General features: G+C 43.2%; 3 protein-coding genes across 4 annotated transcripts; 1 reads left to right on the top strand and 2 right to left on the bottom strand.

Moving 5' to 3' along the window:
- Positions 1–71: 71 nt before the first annotated feature.
- Positions 72–8,704, top strand: xgb (x globin). The gene is made up of 5 exons (XM_035168942.1): positions 72–399; positions 3,723–3,830; positions 6,281–6,401; positions 6,603–6,683; positions 8,405–8,704. The coding sequence occupies exons 1-5, from the start codon at positions 215–217 to the stop codon at positions 8,522–8,524; spliced, it is 615 nt and encodes a 204-aa protein (XP_035024833.1). The 5' UTR covers positions 72–214; the 3' UTR covers positions 8,525–8,704.
- On the bottom strand, positions 8,666–11,228 carry srp14 (signal recognition particle 14). The gene is made up of 5 exons (XM_035168944.2): positions 11,088–11,228; positions 10,271–10,343; positions 10,056–10,168; positions 9,915–9,947; positions 8,666–9,741 (listed from the first exon to the last, which is right to left on the bottom strand). Exons 1-5 carry the CDS (start codon positions 11,109–11,111, stop codon positions 9,652–9,654), a joined length of 333 nt encoding a protein of 110 aa, XP_035024835.1. The 5' UTR covers positions 11,112–11,228; the 3' UTR covers positions 8,666–9,651.
- A 248-nt stretch (positions 11,229–11,476) lies between these two features.
- LOC118115918 (5'-3' exonuclease PLD4) lies at positions 11,477–16,212 on the bottom strand. 2 transcript variants are annotated; one of them, XM_035167141.1, is made up of 11 exons: positions 16,095–16,212; positions 15,882–15,952; positions 15,626–15,786; positions 14,847–15,030; positions 14,634–14,754; positions 14,427–14,554; positions 13,544–13,744; positions 13,236–13,375; positions 12,998–13,163; positions 12,805–12,901; positions 11,477–12,654 (listed from the first exon to the last, which is right to left on the bottom strand). In XM_035167141.1, exons 2-11 carry the CDS (start codon positions 15,927–15,929, stop codon positions 12,452–12,454), a joined length of 1,449 nt encoding a protein of 482 aa, XP_035023032.1. In that variant the 5' UTR covers positions 15,930–15,952; positions 16,095–16,212; the 3' UTR covers positions 11,477–12,451. The 2 variants fall into 2 exon arrangements, with proteins under 2 accessions (XP_035023032.1, XP_035023033.1); XM_035167142.1 differs by having other exon boundaries at positions 15,626–15,783.
- Between the last annotated feature and the right edge of the window lie 24 nt (positions 16,213–16,236).

Here is a 16,236-nt window from a genome sequence, read left to right as displayed (position 1 = left end):
TACATCCTGTCTGTGTGTTTACTGACGTGACTTCACTGATCAGTGATACCCACCAGAGGAGCAGTCACAGACCCCAGTGGAGTCGCGCACTTCAACCAGATGCAACAACCTCGGGTTTCCTCTGGAACCAACTAACCAATCAGCCCCTCCTCTTTTTCCTGCCCTGGATTGTGCCATTTCACTTGTTGTTTATCTTTGTTTTTCTTTATGAAGAATGGGCTGCGCGATTTCAGGTCTGGCAGCAAAAGCGGAGTTTGGGGAGAGGAGCCCAGAGGAGGAGGAGGAGGAGGATGCTGCTGCGCGTCCGCATCCCAGCGAGCGTCACATCCAGATGATCAAGGAGTCGTGGAAAGTTATCCGGGACGATATAGCTAAAGTTGGGATCATCATGTTCGTCAGGTGAGAAGCTCCACACCCCCACTGGGTTGGTTTCACGACACAAACTGGAAAACACGAGGGAAGATATATTTATCTAGTGGTTTAATGATGAGGACATGTGGTGGTAATAGATTTCCATAAAGTCTCAACAGATAGATAGAGAGAAGGGGGGCGAGAGAGAGAGAGAGAGAGAGAGAGAGAGAGAGAGAGAGAGAGAGAGAGATAGATAGATAGATAGATAGATAGAGAGGGGGTGAGAGAGAGGGAGTGAGAGAGGGGGAGAGATATGCCATATGAACAGGAAATAGACAGGGTTGAATCCATTTCTCTCTGACATATAGGTAGACAACATATAAGTAACACAAGATCTAAGTACACAACATTTAAGTAACACACGATCTAGTCACACAACATGTAGGTAATACAACATATAAGTACGCAGTCAATAAGGCACAGGTAGATAACATGTAAGTACTCAGGCGACATACAAGTACACAACATACAAGTCACACAACATGTAACACAACATGCAAGTACACAATATAGAAGTAAACAACATATAAGTAACACAACATGTAACAACATATAAGTAATCGGACAACATAAAAGTACACATCATATAAGTACACAACTTATGCAGTCAAAAAGGTAGATGGATGGATGTGCTAATAGTCAATACCAATAGAAGTGGACAGTGCAAAATGATTTTTAGAGCAAGAATAATAATACTACACCTAATAGAAAATTCGTGAGCAGAGAGAAAACCTTGTGCCCAAAAATCCATTTCCCCCTCCCTTTCTGTGACTATGTGTAAAAGTTGAGATGTGGCAGAAACTCACGATACAAAAATGGTCTTTTTGTTCTTTATGAGACAGATTTTAAATGTCTCCTCATCTTGATCAGCAGCAAAAGGACCAAGAACACTGACCCCACTGACAGTTTGACCTTAGAGCTTCGTCTTTGTGAAACCTCCGGTCTCCTGAAGGTCTAAACAGATCCCCCACCGCGGCGCCTCGGTGCCTGACCTTAACGCACAAACCAGAACCTGCTCACATCCCTCCTTCACCTCCATCCTCGACCTCCACCCCTCCTCCCATCCCTCCTTCACCTCCATCCTCGACCTCCACCCCCTCCTCCCATCCCTCCTTCCCCTCCATCCTCGACCTCCACCCCCTCCTCCCATCCCTCCTTCCCCTCCATCCTCGACATCCCTCCTTCCCCTCCATCCTCGACCTCCACCACGTCCCCCCCGCTCCGCCTCCTGACCCTCATCTTCCCATTGGAGGCTCGGGGGCACAATATCCCTCCTCCCCCCCTCATCACTTCATATCTCGTCTTCACAACGTTACATAATAAACACACAGCTCCAGGTCTGCCGTTGTGTCATACAACTAAAGACATTATAGCCATCAGGAAAAGGCATTTTTATCAATTATGATGATGCTGATGATGCTGTTCGTGCATGTGGGTAAACATCTTTGGCCCTTTGGCGCTGGACATAAAACAAACGAGAGAATCTAGTGATAAAAGAAGGCTGGCGGACATTCAGGCTGCTGCTGAGTAAAGAGACCACCGGGCACATACTGTATCTTTGAGCCCAATTAATGCCATGTGTCCCCGAGCTGAACCCAAACGTTGACCGGGCGTGACCTTAGTGTGTAAGCCTGGAAATCTATGGGCCTCTTGTGGGTCAGGGTCACTCCGAGACCCCCTGGCTGTCGGGGCAACGTATCCCCTGACTGAACAGGAACTGGGATAGTAAAAGAGCAAATGGGAATCACCTGCTTTCCATCAGCTGCTCACTCCCAACTTCACCGACCTTATTGTTTGTCGAGGAGATGTTCCTCTGTTGAATCTACACAAGACGCTTTCCGTTCACCAGTGCCAAATCGAACGTCTGAACCCTGCCAATTAAAATTCCTCTTGAGCTATATAGGCTGCTACATTGTCTGCATACAGTATGTTACGCATGCTTGCATGTGCGCCCATGTCGACAAGAGGCGCGCACAAAGAGGAACAAAACAGCTGAGCTCTCCGTGCTGAGAGTGGTTGAGATGTGGATGAGACAAAAAGGGAGAGAGAGAGAGAGAGCAGCCAATTTCCCCCTCTGTCTCATCAATGGAGCCGGTGCTGAGCGAGGGGGATGAATAGTGAGAAAGCACATTTCACAGCTATTGTGCCCAAGAAGAAAAAGAAAGACACAGTCAACCTGAAAAGAGGTGCAAACGTGGTGAGGACGCCTGTTGAGTTAGAGTCACATAATCTATCTATTTATCCATCTATCCATCTATCAATCTATCTATCTATCTATCTATCTATCTATCTATCTATCTATCTATCTATCTATCTATCTATCTATCTATCTATCTATCTATCTAACTACTGTACATATCCATCCATCCATCCATCCATCGATGTATTCATCTTTATATCCATCCACCTACCCAATATAAGCCTCTGTATGAGCTGCATCACCCTGGAGTATTTAAATCCTGATTTATTATGGATCAGTTCAGCTCAGTGTTACAGCCGAGCATCATGGGTGCTCAGGTCAGGTTGTTTGTGTTGGATGTGACTGACTTCGTACACCAGGCTCTGCGGGAAATAATCAATCAATCGATGAGTGCCATCAGCAGCAGCTCTCAGCTCAGGTTGAAATTATGAAGCTGCTCATGTTCTCACATCACAACCTTCGACACCTGTCATCCTCCGTTTGTTTCTCTCCAACGCCGTCATCCTGCTGAAAAACCAGGAGCCCTCAGCGTCTCAGTGGGAGCCTGATGCAGCTCACATCATCCACAGGAGGCGACTGCATCCCGGTGGCTCCACTAATCACAGGTACCACAGCTGGAGACGCCGAGGCTCTCTGATTGGATGGCAGGAGATTGATTGAGGTTAGAATCAGAGCAGGAAAGCGCTCACAGACGCAGTGGCTCCATCTCACTGGCGTTTCCATCCCGGCTCAGACAGGGCAAAGCTCCAGGATGTGTATTTCCTGACCCTCTCTCATGGAGGCCCCTGTGGTGTTTGGCAGCCGCTGGGTGCGGAAGGAGGGCAGGGACGAATAGAAGAAACAGAATCAGATCAGGACGGCACAATCAGATCTTCCATTCAGAGTGTGGGGCTGTGAGAGAGAGGCCATCAGTCGCAGTGTTAATGAGCTGAAATGTGCACATCCACACTCACACTCAGGATGACAGTTGTGTGAGTGAAACTCTCGGGGTTGTGTGTGTCGTCTCGGCTGGGGAGGTTTGTTGTTCCGACTGGGACTGATTGTGACAGGCCGCTCTCTCCCAGAGGCTCACGGATGGCTGCCTGATGTGCTGCTGTTGTCTTGGCAACAGGTTGTTTGAGACCCATCCCGAGTGCAAGGACGTCTTCTTCCTGTTCCGAGGTGTGGAGGATCTGGAGAGGCTGCGGACCAGCCGGGAGCTGAGGGCGCACGGCCTACGGTCAGTCAGCGACTGCATTTCACAGCACATAATGAATCAGTGAAAACACAGCTCTGTGGGGAGCACAGGGCAGGAGAGCGTGTCAATACCCTCCACCCTGTGGTCCCGTTCACACTGAAAGGTCAAAGTGTCACAGTCGGTCATCGATGACCATCCAGCCCCTACGCACATTTTAAACTGCAAGGCTTATGTTTTCTTTATTGTTACCAAATCCTTTAAAACAACTTTGTCTTAGTTTCTGACTTTGTTTCTGTAAATCTTTAGAAGCAATCACGTATTCTGTTAGTTTCAAATAAGGTGCAATAATTTCCCTTAACAAGTGGGCTCTGTAGATTTTAACAGACATTATTAAAACAAGTATCGTCCATTAACATCATTTGACTTTTCTGACTTAAGCTATATAAAATTGGGTTTTGTTACAATACAGGACAATGATCCTGGAGTTGTTTGTACTCGGTCAACATTTCATTTGTATTATTACGACTTGGAGTTTGACATTATAACCAGTTTAATTACTTTTGCTTTGTTTTTTTTATGTCGGGGGCATCGGGGGGGGGGGCATTTCCTCCTAAATACTGCATAGGCACACAGCATAATAGGACATGAACTGTCCTTGGCATAGGCGACACCACAGATGACACCAAGCGCCCCTGTGTGGCCCAGCATTCAATCCAGGCTAAATGTACATTGATTTGATATCTGGAGTCACCTGCTCCAAACCCTTACCACCAATCAGAATGTCGCTCTGGACGATGTTTTCTTTTTTTCTTTGTATAGCCCATATTCACAAATCCCAATTTGTCTCTTAGGGCTTAACAAGGTGCGTCATCCTCTGTCCTTAACCCTCAACAAGAGTAAGGGAAAAATAAACTATTAGCAGGGGAAAGAAATGTAGAAACCTCAGAGAGAGCCACATGTGAGGGATCCCTCTCCCAGCGTGTAACGGAGAACATCAACAAAACAACAGCATTTACAGCAATGATGAGAAGAAACAGTTTGTAGCATAATGAAAAGTGTGTCTATGTTTTAAATATTTGTACGTAAGAAAATGTCTGATAGAGGGAGCAGCAATGACAAATGAATTGAGGGGATGTTGTCAGTAATGTTAGAGTATGTGAGTTGGCATATTATAGATCCAGTCTACTATCATAAAGAGGTCACTTGAATGGCCCTCAATAGAGCGTTTACCTTCGCCAAGGCACAACAGTCCACTTATAAAACCACAGTTTATTCAGATCTGCAACAAAGTGTCAGTCCTTTAAACTAGCTAGATTAATTTTTTTCAAAATCCATACATTTTTGAAAAACAATCATGCAATATGTTGAAAAACAATCATGCAATATTAAAAATGTCCTGGATCTTCCCCCTGATCTGGATCCACACCAAGGAAATCGGTACCGTTGTTTTTTTGCGTAACTTTGCTGACTAACAAACAGACAGGGTCGAAAACATAACCTTCTTGGCAGAGGTAATGATAAAGATGAGTAAAAACCAATACGAATAATTTGCAGTTGTCTGGCCTATGGGTTAGAGTTAGTGTGGGCTATGGTTTTTGCACAAGGTTTATTTCCGGTGTGGGGATCAGGCATTCAGTTGTTCAGAGCGCCCACTGGCAGTAAAATAAATTTGCGCCTGTGCACACTGGGATACCGGTAGAGCTGGTTGGGAATCACTGGTGATACAGGAGAGTGCACACAGGATTTACTCTACTACTTTATAAGGAACATAATGCAGTGCATTAGCAAAGTGATTTTCTCTTTTTACTTTTTGTGGAGCTCTACGGCACAAAAGAACGTCCGACTCTTCTCATGGAGTTTATTGATCAGGCTTTTATCCAAGTGGAACAACAAAATATGATAAAACCACGTCGCACACGGCGGAAGAGCAAACACCTCAGCTAGTCATGTGATTTTGGTATTATTTACCACTCCGCTGCAGAGAGAGGTCATAGCAAGTGTCACACGTACTTATCTGATGTTTCCCAGGGTGCACCGGGCCTCTCGGTGTTCCTCCACACACAAGGACAGAATAGTCAATTACTGCCCGAGGACCTGAAGGCTCAGAGGCCAAGCGGCTCTTCAGCCACGATCAGATGGTGGAAAGGAGACAGAGAGAAGAGGGAGATAAAAAACAACTGTACTTTGTTCAATAATTCATCTTCAAAACTCTCACACACACCCGACAGAGGACAGAGACACCTGGGAAGCAACAAAGGAAATTGATCCTGTGGTGTTTTGTGCAGAGAAAAATGTTTTCAGGAGAGAATTATCGTGCAATCAGTTGGTTTTGCCTTAAGCGGGAGAATGACTTATAGATATACAATCAATTTCATTTCTTTTTCTTGGCATTTGAGTTTGTGAGACTGCAAACACAGAGTCCTGGTGGTGTGTGAGCTCCTTCATGATGAACTGGAGAATCAATCAGGCTGTGAATGGTTTTCTTCTTCCAGGGTGATGTCGTTCATCGAGAAAAGCGTGGCGAGACTGGACCAGCTGGACCGACTGGAGGCTCTGGCTCTGGAGCTGGGGAAAAGCCATTATCACTACAACGCCCCTCCCAAGTACTACAGTGTAAGACCCTGATACCCTGAGTACACGTGTTCGAATTCCATCTGATCCTGCAGCTCGTTATTTTACTGGGAGCAAACAGCAGCTGAATGAAACCCACTCCACTCTTACAAATAACAGTGTCAGCCATGGAGTAACTGAATGTTACCCTAGTAACCACGGCACAAGCAATGTCATCAAGTGTCTCCGATGATTGTTTTCCAGTACGTCGGAGCAGAATTCATCTGTGCCGTGCGGCCCATCCTGAAGGAGAGGTGGACAGCCGAGCTCGAGGAGGCGTGGAAGGTAAGTGGAGGCGTTGCCGTGCATCTCCTTTACGCAGGCTCCTCAGCAAGGCACGTCTGGGTAAATGGGCTTGATGTGTGCAACCGGCGCGTCAGCAGCGACGGCATCAGAGCCGTGCACGTCCCCTGTAATGCGCCGTGTGACACGTCAATATGGGGAACCAGCGCAGCACCAGTTTGACTGAACGTCCCCATCCCACTGAACCACACATGAGCATGTTGAGAAAATGGAACATGGCTCTGTCACATCACGTCATGTCACTGCAGCGTCTCCTGTGTTATTAATACAGAGGCACTGGAAGAACACTGCTGCTCCTCAGTGCTGCCACACAACTATTAGATATGTACCTTTTCATTTACGACAATGGACAACACTGGAGTCACAACACGTTAGAGGATTAAGACATTATTTACATGTTGGAAAACGCATATAAGAGTATATAATCTATAATTGTCTTATAAGACCAGTTTCAACAGAGAGACATCAACAGATCTTTACAGTCACTGCACAGTACAATTTTGTGTGGAACAAGCGTGTGGATGTGAATTCGGAGACACACACACGAATTAAGACCACAAAGTAGAAATAAATAAATAAATACATGGAATCAACAGTAAAACCTTAGACTGAGTCAAATAAGATTTTGAGATATAGTTTAAAAATAAAGTGAATGAGACTATATATTTGTTTGTTCATCAATTAGAAATAGTGTTTACATATATATTTGTGTGTGTGTGTAACGTTTAGAATTAAGGTTACATTTCTGTATGTCTTGGTTCTTTGTTTCCATTAATGGACTCTACTGCTCCCTAGTGGTTTCTCTATCTTGGAATTTAAAACTGTATATAAAACAAAAATAAAAGCAGTTGTTTTGTTATTCACACATCTATATACTTTAAAATAACATATTTATGGTAATATTTGTGAAAATAACTAAAAACAATTTAATTTGTTTTTATCTTGGTAAAAATATGTCAGCCAAGGCCCAACAGTCTTTTTATGAAACTTCAATCGATATGGAATTTTATTTGAGTTTAAAACCTCATCCCTCCACAAAATTGAATATCAATTGCTTGAGTAATTTTTGCATAACCCTGCTAACAAGCAAACACAGACAAATACCTAACCTCCTGTGTGGAGGTCATCAATTACCAGTCTAAATGTATTTTGAATATGTATTTATTTTCCGATTCAACTATCTGGTGACCAACAAACTTATCTCACGAGTGTGGTCGGGACCCCCAGATGGAGAATCGCTGTTCTTTACCATTCGGATGGCACAGTAGACAAATCAAGTCTTCTCTCATATGGGGAGTTTTAGGATTAAAAGGTAAAATACAAAATCTCAGCTGGTTAGAAGAAGAAATGTGCTCACAACTTTATGCATCAACATAAAATTCATCTTCAATGCTCATAATTTTGATTTAATCCACTTCACTCTTTTAATTAATCAATAATAAGGCTCATTGAAATCATGGCTTTAGAACATGGTTTTAGTCCAGGAGTCACATTTTTTAAATCCCACATAAGAACATTTGTCAGCCTAGTTTCTTTTATTTCAATTGAGCAACACATATTGTATCTTTAAACTGTCCCTACTAATCGAGCAGAGGACACAGACAAGCACTGAGTGTCCATTAAAATCCGTGTTCACTAAGAGGGAGCGTCTTTCCCCTAATGTGAAGCCTGATCCATTTGCATGTGTGTTGTTTGTGATCCAGACCCTGTTCCAGTATGTGACCAGTCTAATGAAGCAGGGCTACCAGGAGGAGAGCAGCCGGCAGCGCCAGCTCACACTGTCCCCGCGGGACAGACCGGAGAGGAGCAACACAGCGCTATGAGCTTCTTCTGCTTCCCTCCACAACTCAGCACAGCACAGAAATGTGTCTCTGTACATACTGTATTTACTGTCTCGTTTTCTACGTCGCTCATGTTTACCACAGTCACTGTTTGCTATTCGATCAAAAAACAATAATCACACGTTGAGTTTTAACAATGCACTTTATTTCTGAACGCAACTTCTGCTGCGTCCTCTTCCATGAGACCTGGACTCGGGAGCAGGGCGAGGCAACAGAGTGTCATGGCTGCGGCTCAACCTGCCTTGTTAATTGTGATGAACTGAAATTATTATTAGATTTACAGCCAGTACTGTGTCTCTGTATTCATAACTCAAAAAGGACTTTCAGTAAACCTACAACTTTATGTTTTTTGTGCTATTTAACTCAATAATGATATCATACACTTATACATACAAATAATCTGATTAACTGAAGCTATACTGTACGTTTTATTTCCCTCCAGTTTGAAAGCTTGGCATGAGATGGTTGATTACAAGTGAAATAAAAACGTAAAATACTATTTCATCTCCCCAAAAAAAAAAAAAATCAAGCCAGATGAAATACAGTTTGTCAAAATAAAAACAAACCTGATTAAATTTAGCTCTGTATCGCTGTGGACCCATGCTGAAATTTCAAAGCATGTAAAACATAATCTAAATAACGTGAAAATCTAAAATCCTTCTCAAGAAATAGTCGAATTGAAACATGCCAAGGCAGCTCACAGGTGAGCCTGCAATACAACATAAATAGGGACGTTTTACAATTAAATAGTATGAAAGGCAGTTAATCATTAGGCTCCGTGGATTGGCCTCCAGAGGTGACACGGCTGCTGATGACCTGGTTTCTGAAGCTGGAGCTGCGGAGATTCACTACGGTTGACCTGCTTCGTCTTGCTATGAGTTTCGAGACATCCTCACGTATCCTGTTCCAGATCAGCGATGGCACTGAACCGCCAGGGATGAGACGTTACCATGCAAACAATGGCGTGTTATCAAAGCAGTCACCGGGTGGATGAACAGTGATTCTGAGGCCTTGGGTGATCGTGTAGAATGAGGCTGTTCCCATTTCCCCCGACTGATCGTACAGGCCAGTGTAGGTTAACCAAGGTCATGTTTTAAAGAGTCTGTTGCTCATTGGGTGGCTTTGGTTTTCTTGCTTTTGCTTTTCTTGTCTTTCTTCTTAAGTCCATCCATGTGAGCTCTAAGGAGATTGGAGTATGCCTGAGGGTGGATTGGGGAGATGATGATTTAGTCACACAAGTGGCTCGTTCATCCGAGATAAACAATTAGGAGACAAGAGACGACGATCAATACATTTCTCTATAACATCAGGAGAACAGAGTCACGGGGTAATAGCCTCTTAACAATAAAAACATGACACGAGCTCAACCTACCATTTGAAACTTGATTACTTCTTTGGTGCTGACCTGAAATCACAAGAAAAGAAAATTCAGCATTAACACCTCGTGGAAACCATTAAGAGCAACAGATGAAGAGCGTTCACATTCAAACATGAGAAAAACATATACGCTCACCACTGTGCTAATTTTCTTCTTGCCCTCAGACGCTCGGATGAGACACTTGTTGTCTGAGGGTTCAAACGACTCCGTGTTTCCTTTCCTGGGCACTGGCTTGGTCCTGCCGTCATCTGGTCATAGTGGACAAGCGTCACGCAACATTAGCTCATCCCACTTCCTTCCCCATATAAACATGAATGGTGGCTGACAACAGCCAGGAGGAGCACACTTACATTTCTTTAGTGTGATGACAACACTGCCAGATGTTCTGCACTTCTGGAAGAGTCGTGTGAGCTCTGTGAGGAACTGAGGAACACAGAGAAAAAAGGCTCATCTTAATGTTTCAGTTTCATTTCAGAAATAATATCTGAAGTATAATATAGATATAACAAATGATGGCATGTACTGTGATTGATCTCTGAACAAAGAGAGGACACGTTTAATCATCTATCACCCAGTTTTTTTACACCTTGTTAAAACTAATACAACAGCCCTTTGTTCAGTCCTGTTTTAAGGGGTTTTAATGATGGTTTATTAACAAGCTGTGTCACAGTCACCCCAAATAACTGGTTACAGGAAGGAATCAGTTTTAGACAGATTTAAGATATTTAAGAAAGCTAATTAGAAAAGCACAACCCAGCAGTTATTCTGTCAGCAACATTTGCCTGAGGTTGGCTGACGTGACGTCCCTGTGCCAACTCAAAGTTTCACTGACGATGGCTACATTTATGTCCACGTACTAAACTGTAGCTTTAAACGAGACTCAGCAGTTTCTACTGAGCTTTAAAACATTAAACACCAGCGCGAGACTATCAATAAACAAGGAAGCCAAGTAACCGAACGACATTACAGATTCCAGCCCAACTCTAAAGCAGCGTTAGCCTCAGCCTAACGTTAGCAACCTGGCTAATGAGACGGTTTGACGACTAGCTCGTCTACCGTTGATGGGATTAGCCGGCTAGCTGCTAGACAGCTAACACGGACCGTGTGTATGAGGCCCTCAGTCAACACAGTAGAGTGAAGTCGACACAGGGAATTGTAGGTTCTTACCGAGTCGTTTTCAAGCAGCACCATGGTTCTGACTTCAGCTGTAGCCTCGCTTAGCCGCAAGCTAACTGCTGGGAAGCACACGTACTACACAAGCCGGAGCCCCGCCCCGCGCCCTCACAGCGGGGGAGGGGGTTTAGTCACAGCGCCACCTCCTGCCTGGGAGGAAGACCAATAAGCACACGCCTCAATCATACTGCTTCATACTGCTGAGGGGGATTTTTGACAGTGAACTCAACATCACATAATATAGACACTATTTTATATCATTATACATTATTATATGTGGTTGCAACATAACTACGATTAATACAGAGGAACAAGTTGTTTGATCAAAACATTTTATGTAGTTGTTTTTTTACAGCATCAAAAAGAAGCACATATTAATCATATTGTGTCAAAGTCATTTTTTTTATTGGAGATTATAATAAAAAAATAGATTGACACTTAGTAGAGCACATACGTCCACTGAGGCCCAGCAGTCAATCAAACTGCACCAAACTTCACACACTAGATATCAGTTCCCTAAACATGCATGTTGTTTTCATCAAGAGGCAAAGCTGTGAATGTGTCAAAAAAAACAAACACCCTATCTCACAAAGTTAAAGAAAATGATGAAACAATCCTGGTTCCACCCCCTGACTTGGATCTGTAGCAAACATTTATGTGTTCCTCCCTGACCTATACACATACTTCCAATACGTTTTGTGGTAATCAATTCGGTTGTGTTTGTGCAATCTTGGTTATTAACAAACAAACCAACGAATGAACAGGGGTGAAAACATAACCTTCTCACTGGAGGTAATTAACAAAACCAAATTGTATTTTTTTTTAAACAAAACTTTAAAATTATAAATCTTATGATTTTCTTTCCCTGGGAATTCTGCATGAGGACAATGCAAAAATAAGTGTAACAGAGTCTCTTTGTGTAACTAACAAAACCTGTTGTCTACACAGATGCCACGTTTTCTGCTTCAAGCTGCAGCTGAGTACATCAGGTTCAAATCCTGGTGTTACCGTCTGGTTTTAAAGTCCTGTCATGGTCAACATTACCATTCAGCACACAGTGAGGTGCAGCCAGCAGCAAAAGGAAACTCAAATATATTTTGTTTATTTGCAGAAATCACATATAGATATTTACACATGTTAATAATTAAAAAGTACATTTAGTAATCATACATTGAACAATCAGTTAACACTGGAGGACTGCTGAATAAAAAAACAGTGCTAAGTGATTAAAACGTGTTAACAGTTATTAGTCTATCATTTTATGAAGTCATACAGTTGGATACATAGATGATATGATATCAAGCGATTTGTTAAAATACAACATTAATGATTGTATTGTTTGGAGCTTCAATCTTCTGTCATGTTGACAGTGCACAGTCTGTGTGGTTCCCCAGGTCGTCGAGGTGCACAGCGAACGCAGAGGACCAGTCTCTCTCAAAAACCGCCCTGAGCTGCCCCTGCAGGGCCTTGGTCCTCCATACAGCGTGAGGAGCATGCTGGGAAATGACCAGCCCCACTCCAGCTGTGGTGAGAAAGTAGTCCCCTGACCAGTTGGACGTACCTGCGGCAGCAACACAACATTATCTGGTCAATGATTAACTGATTCACATGCAAAAAAACGACCTAAACACACAAGTGCACCAGAGTTTAACTCAGTCACTTAAATACAAGTGTGTCGAAATAGAAATTCGGAAGTGAATCTGTTACTCACCAATGTAGGCGACTTTATCTGTCACCATGTATTTGTTGTGGTTGACTCTGGCATAGGGAATATCAGACTGGTTTCCCACAGGCAGTATGAACAATTTCTGGAAAGACACAAAACCACATTCAAAAGAGATAGAGAAAATTCAGCGGTGAGGATTTAGTGTTTCCCTCAGCATTTATGTCACGTTGTGTCTTACAACTTGAATGCTGATGCCATGGCGAGGGCTGTCCATTGCCGCCAGGGACTGAAGGAAGGGCAGCATGGCCGGGTCAGAGTTACGTCCGCAGCTGATCAGCATCCGGATCTTAACCCTCCTCTCGAATGCAGCCGTCCTGAGGGCCTCATCGATGAAGGGCCAGTATCTGTTCGAATCCAGAGAGACAAAATCAAGCAAAAGAGCTGCATGGAGAATAGATGTCTCCTTTATGTTTTACCTCTTGGGCTTTAAAAAGCGTGTGGTGGGGGAGTACTCCATGACAGCTACATCTACATAGTGCTGGGCCTCTGTGATGATGGAGAGAACAGCCTCCAGGTCCTGTGTCCTCGAGGGAGGACAGAATGATGGTGGAGAACCCTGGAGGGAAAACAAAAAAATTCCCTTTATTGAACATTATTTCAGAAGGGAAACAGTTTGAGTCTTGGCAGTGGTGCTGGCTGAAACTTTAGCTGAGTGGTCACTTCACTGTAAATAGTAACCTACCATCAGATCAACAGTATCCAGGAATAAGGAAGGGAAACTCACTGAGAGGTAAATCCTGCTGGAGACATTGTCGGCTTCCACCAGGAGGGGGTGATATTTGTTGATGTCAGTGTCATACTCTGAGGGCCAGCGTCTGGGCAGGGAGCTGTTGGATCCTCCCATCACCCAGTAAGACTGGAAGATCTTATACAGGTCGCGAGCTACACTGGAGCAGTTGTACATGACCGCTCCGAGCTCCTTCACCTGCAGAGTCAAACAGTAAACTGTCACTTTAATGTTTCAGTGCTGACAAAGTACATTTACTCCATTTACTGTACTCAAGTACGCGTTTGATGTGTCTGTATGTCTTATTTTGTTTTTTCTCAAAGCTAATTCCTGTTCTTTCTACAACACTACAGTTTTACAATGCATTACATTTCATGTTCACATTGTTTTTTATATTTTCCAAATATAATCAACGAGAGCAAAGTGTTTCTACAGCAGCAACATCACAGTTTCACACCAGTGAAAAGTACACACTCTACTTTAAGAATATTTAAAAGAAAGTACTTCTCACTATTGTTAATGTGGTACTTTTACTTAAGTGCGTGTTTGTCTATTTATTCATACTTTTACTTCAGTAAATTGTTTCAGTACTTCCTCCATCACTGGTTTCAGAGTTCCAAAGAGGCCCCCATCATTTCAGGATGTCAAGTCAGATAACTAACGCCTGAAATGTTTATTGCAGCAGCAGAACATAGAGTTCAATGTCTGACTTCCCCAGATATAATGTGGTGGTGGAGGGGCTGAATGGACTGGCAGCAGAGGCACTGACAAGCAATGGGAGTGATGGGAAATCTTTGCGGTTTAGATAGACCACCACACTGGGCGGGTGTGTGGGCTTGTGGAGAGCGAGGCGTGTCACATTTGTCTTCTTCTGTTTCACCTGAGTGAAAGCCCTCCAGTCCATGTTGGCGCTGCCGATGAACACGTGTTTCCTGTCAATGATCCAGAACTTGCTGTGGAGGACGCCTTTTGTCAGGCGGCCAAAGTTCACGCTCCTCACCTGAACCCCTACAGAGATCAACAAGTTAACTCAAACACATAATGCAATGAATGTAGAGTGGAAGAACAAGAAGGATCGGGTCCAAACCTTTCGCTTTTAAGACCTTTAAATCTGTGGAGTTGTTACTGACTGTGGGAACACTGGTGACCACCCGGACAGACACGTTCCTGGAGGGCAACTCCTCAAGGTCTCTCAGGATGTTCTTTCCCTGCCGAGGACGAAGTGAGCGTATTAAAAACACACTCACCTGGGGGAAGGTTCGATGTTTTCACGTTTCTTGGCCTTTGTTTGATTACTCACAGGAATGTCAGAGGAGGAGTTAATGTTGATGTCCTCCCCAGTTAAAGTCCAGTAGAAGGAGACCACGAGAACCTCTTCCGTTGCCATGGAGATAAGATCTTTCCAGGCTTGTTCCAGAGGGATCCCACGCGTCACGTTGGATTTATATTCCACATGTTGGGGAATGCTCTCCACGAGGGCCATGCTGAGGGATATAAGACAAGGACGTGTGTGTGTGTGTTTGCTTGAATCCTCAGGAAATTGAACTGGACAAAATTGTGGTTCAACTTAGAGAAACTAATCTTGACTCATGAAGTCAGCAGATGTGGCTGCAGCATATTCAGTGGGTTCACTTGGAGATTTCTTTGCTCTGAACTTACTGGCTCAAAAAAAGTGAAGAAACCTGAGATATTTTTAATATTTAATATATATAAATTAAACGACTTTTTAAAGTCGTTTAATTTTATTTCATTAAAGATATTGGCAATTTTATCAGGAATATTAGATCCTATTTGTTTTCATTTCTTTTTAACCTGGATATCCTTACTGCAAGTAATTTGAACTCATCTATCCAATAATATTAATCCAATAAATATTATACAATTACATTTATAGTATGAATGTAGTATAGCATTTATAATATGGAGTATTTCAATATATATTTCAAATATTTTCACTTTAAAGAAGTATTTTTGTTCAAATGTATTTTCCCATGGCTCTCCCTCTAATCAGCCCCTGGTGGCTGTTCTTGGTGCTCAGCCATGTTTGCAGTAACTCAGCAGCTTCACTAGGATCATTACCTGCACTGGTCTGTGGAGGAATTGCTCCCACCAGTGTCCTTAGGAAGTGTCTCGTGATCTTTAGGCGGCCGGGGTCTCTCCAGGACGGCAACGGCGATTAAAATCCCCAGGACGGACAAACAGCCCAGGATCACAACAAGTACCACACAGCTGGTCGACTTCTAACAGCACGGCGTTAAACAGAACAACACTTCTAAGTAAGAAAAGTATCACATGAAACAGTAAATAGTTTAGTGATGGTTTGATGGAGCCCTACCCCGGTGTCCTGAACATCACTGTCATCAACTCTTCTGTACGTTGACATCTTTCTTTATATGCACTTCTCGTCTGTTAAAGACCGAAAGCAGGAAATTATCATGTCAGAGAGGAAATAAAAACATTGAGATTTAATTATCATCTGCCTGTTTAAATGGTTTTAAATCTCAGTGGAAGTTTAGTTTTTTAAGTATTTAAAGAAAAGACAACTTACACAAAGCAGATGCTGAAAACAATAAGCTTATTCCCTCTTCGGCTTTCAGCCAACACTGAGCTGAAGTGATGCCTTTGTTGTTCAGCATATTGCTGCACAGTTCCCCTTTTCATTTTCATTTCTGGCTTTGAGACACTCAAAC

The sequence above is a fragment of the Hippoglossus stenolepis genome, chromosome 10 (genome assembly GCF_022539355.2).
Source record: "Hippoglossus stenolepis isolate QCI-W04-F060 chromosome 10, HSTE1.2, whole genome shotgun sequence".
NCBI lineage: Eukaryota > Metazoa > Chordata > Actinopteri > Pleuronectiformes > Pleuronectidae > Hippoglossus > Hippoglossus stenolepis.
Note: the sequence above shows the minus strand (reverse complement) of the source record. Positions and strands in the feature narration are given on the sequence as shown.

What these genes read in the sequence shown, in the direction of transcription:
- srp14 (XM_035168944.2), bottom strand. Translation starts at nt 11,111, where the DNA reads ATGGTGCTGCTTGAAAACGACTCG. An exon ending in AGAAGAAAATTAGCACAGTG is followed by an intron (nt 9,948 to 10,055) that starts GTGAGCGTATAT and finishes TTGTGATTTCAG; the next exon opens with GTCAGCACCAAAGAAGTAAT. An exon ending in AAGTAATCAAGTTTCAAATG is followed by an intron (nt 9,742 to 9,914) that starts GTAGGTTGAGCT and finishes ATCCACCCTCAG; the next exon opens with GCATACTCCAATCTCCTTAG.
- LOC118115918 (XM_035167141.1), bottom strand. Translation starts at nt 15,929, where the DNA reads ATGTCAACGTACAGAAGAGTTGATGACAGTGATGTTCAGGACACCGGG. An exon ending in ACTCCTCCTCTGACATTCCT is followed by an intron (nt 14,755 to 14,846) that starts GTGAGTAATCAA and finishes CGTCCTCGGCAG; the next exon opens with GGAAAGAACATCCTGAGAGA. An exon ending in AAAGGTCTTAAAAGCGAAAG is followed by an intron (nt 14,555 to 14,633) that starts GTTTGGACCCGA and finishes TGATCTCTGTAG; the next exon opens with GGGTTCAGGTGAGGAGCGTG.
- xgb (XM_035168942.1), top strand. Translation starts at nt 215, where the DNA reads ATGGGCTGCGCGATTTCAGGTCTGGCAGCAAAAGCGGAGTTTGGGGAG. An exon ending in CTGAGGGCGCACGGCCTACG is followed by an intron (nt 3,831 to 6,280) that starts GTCAGTCAGCGA and finishes TTCTTCTTCCAG; the next exon opens with GGTGATGTCGTTCATCGAGA. An exon ending in AGCTCGAGGAGGCGTGGAAG is followed by an intron (nt 6,684 to 8,404) that starts GTAAGTGGAGGC and finishes TTTGTGATCCAG; the next exon opens with ACCCTGTTCCAGTATGTGAC.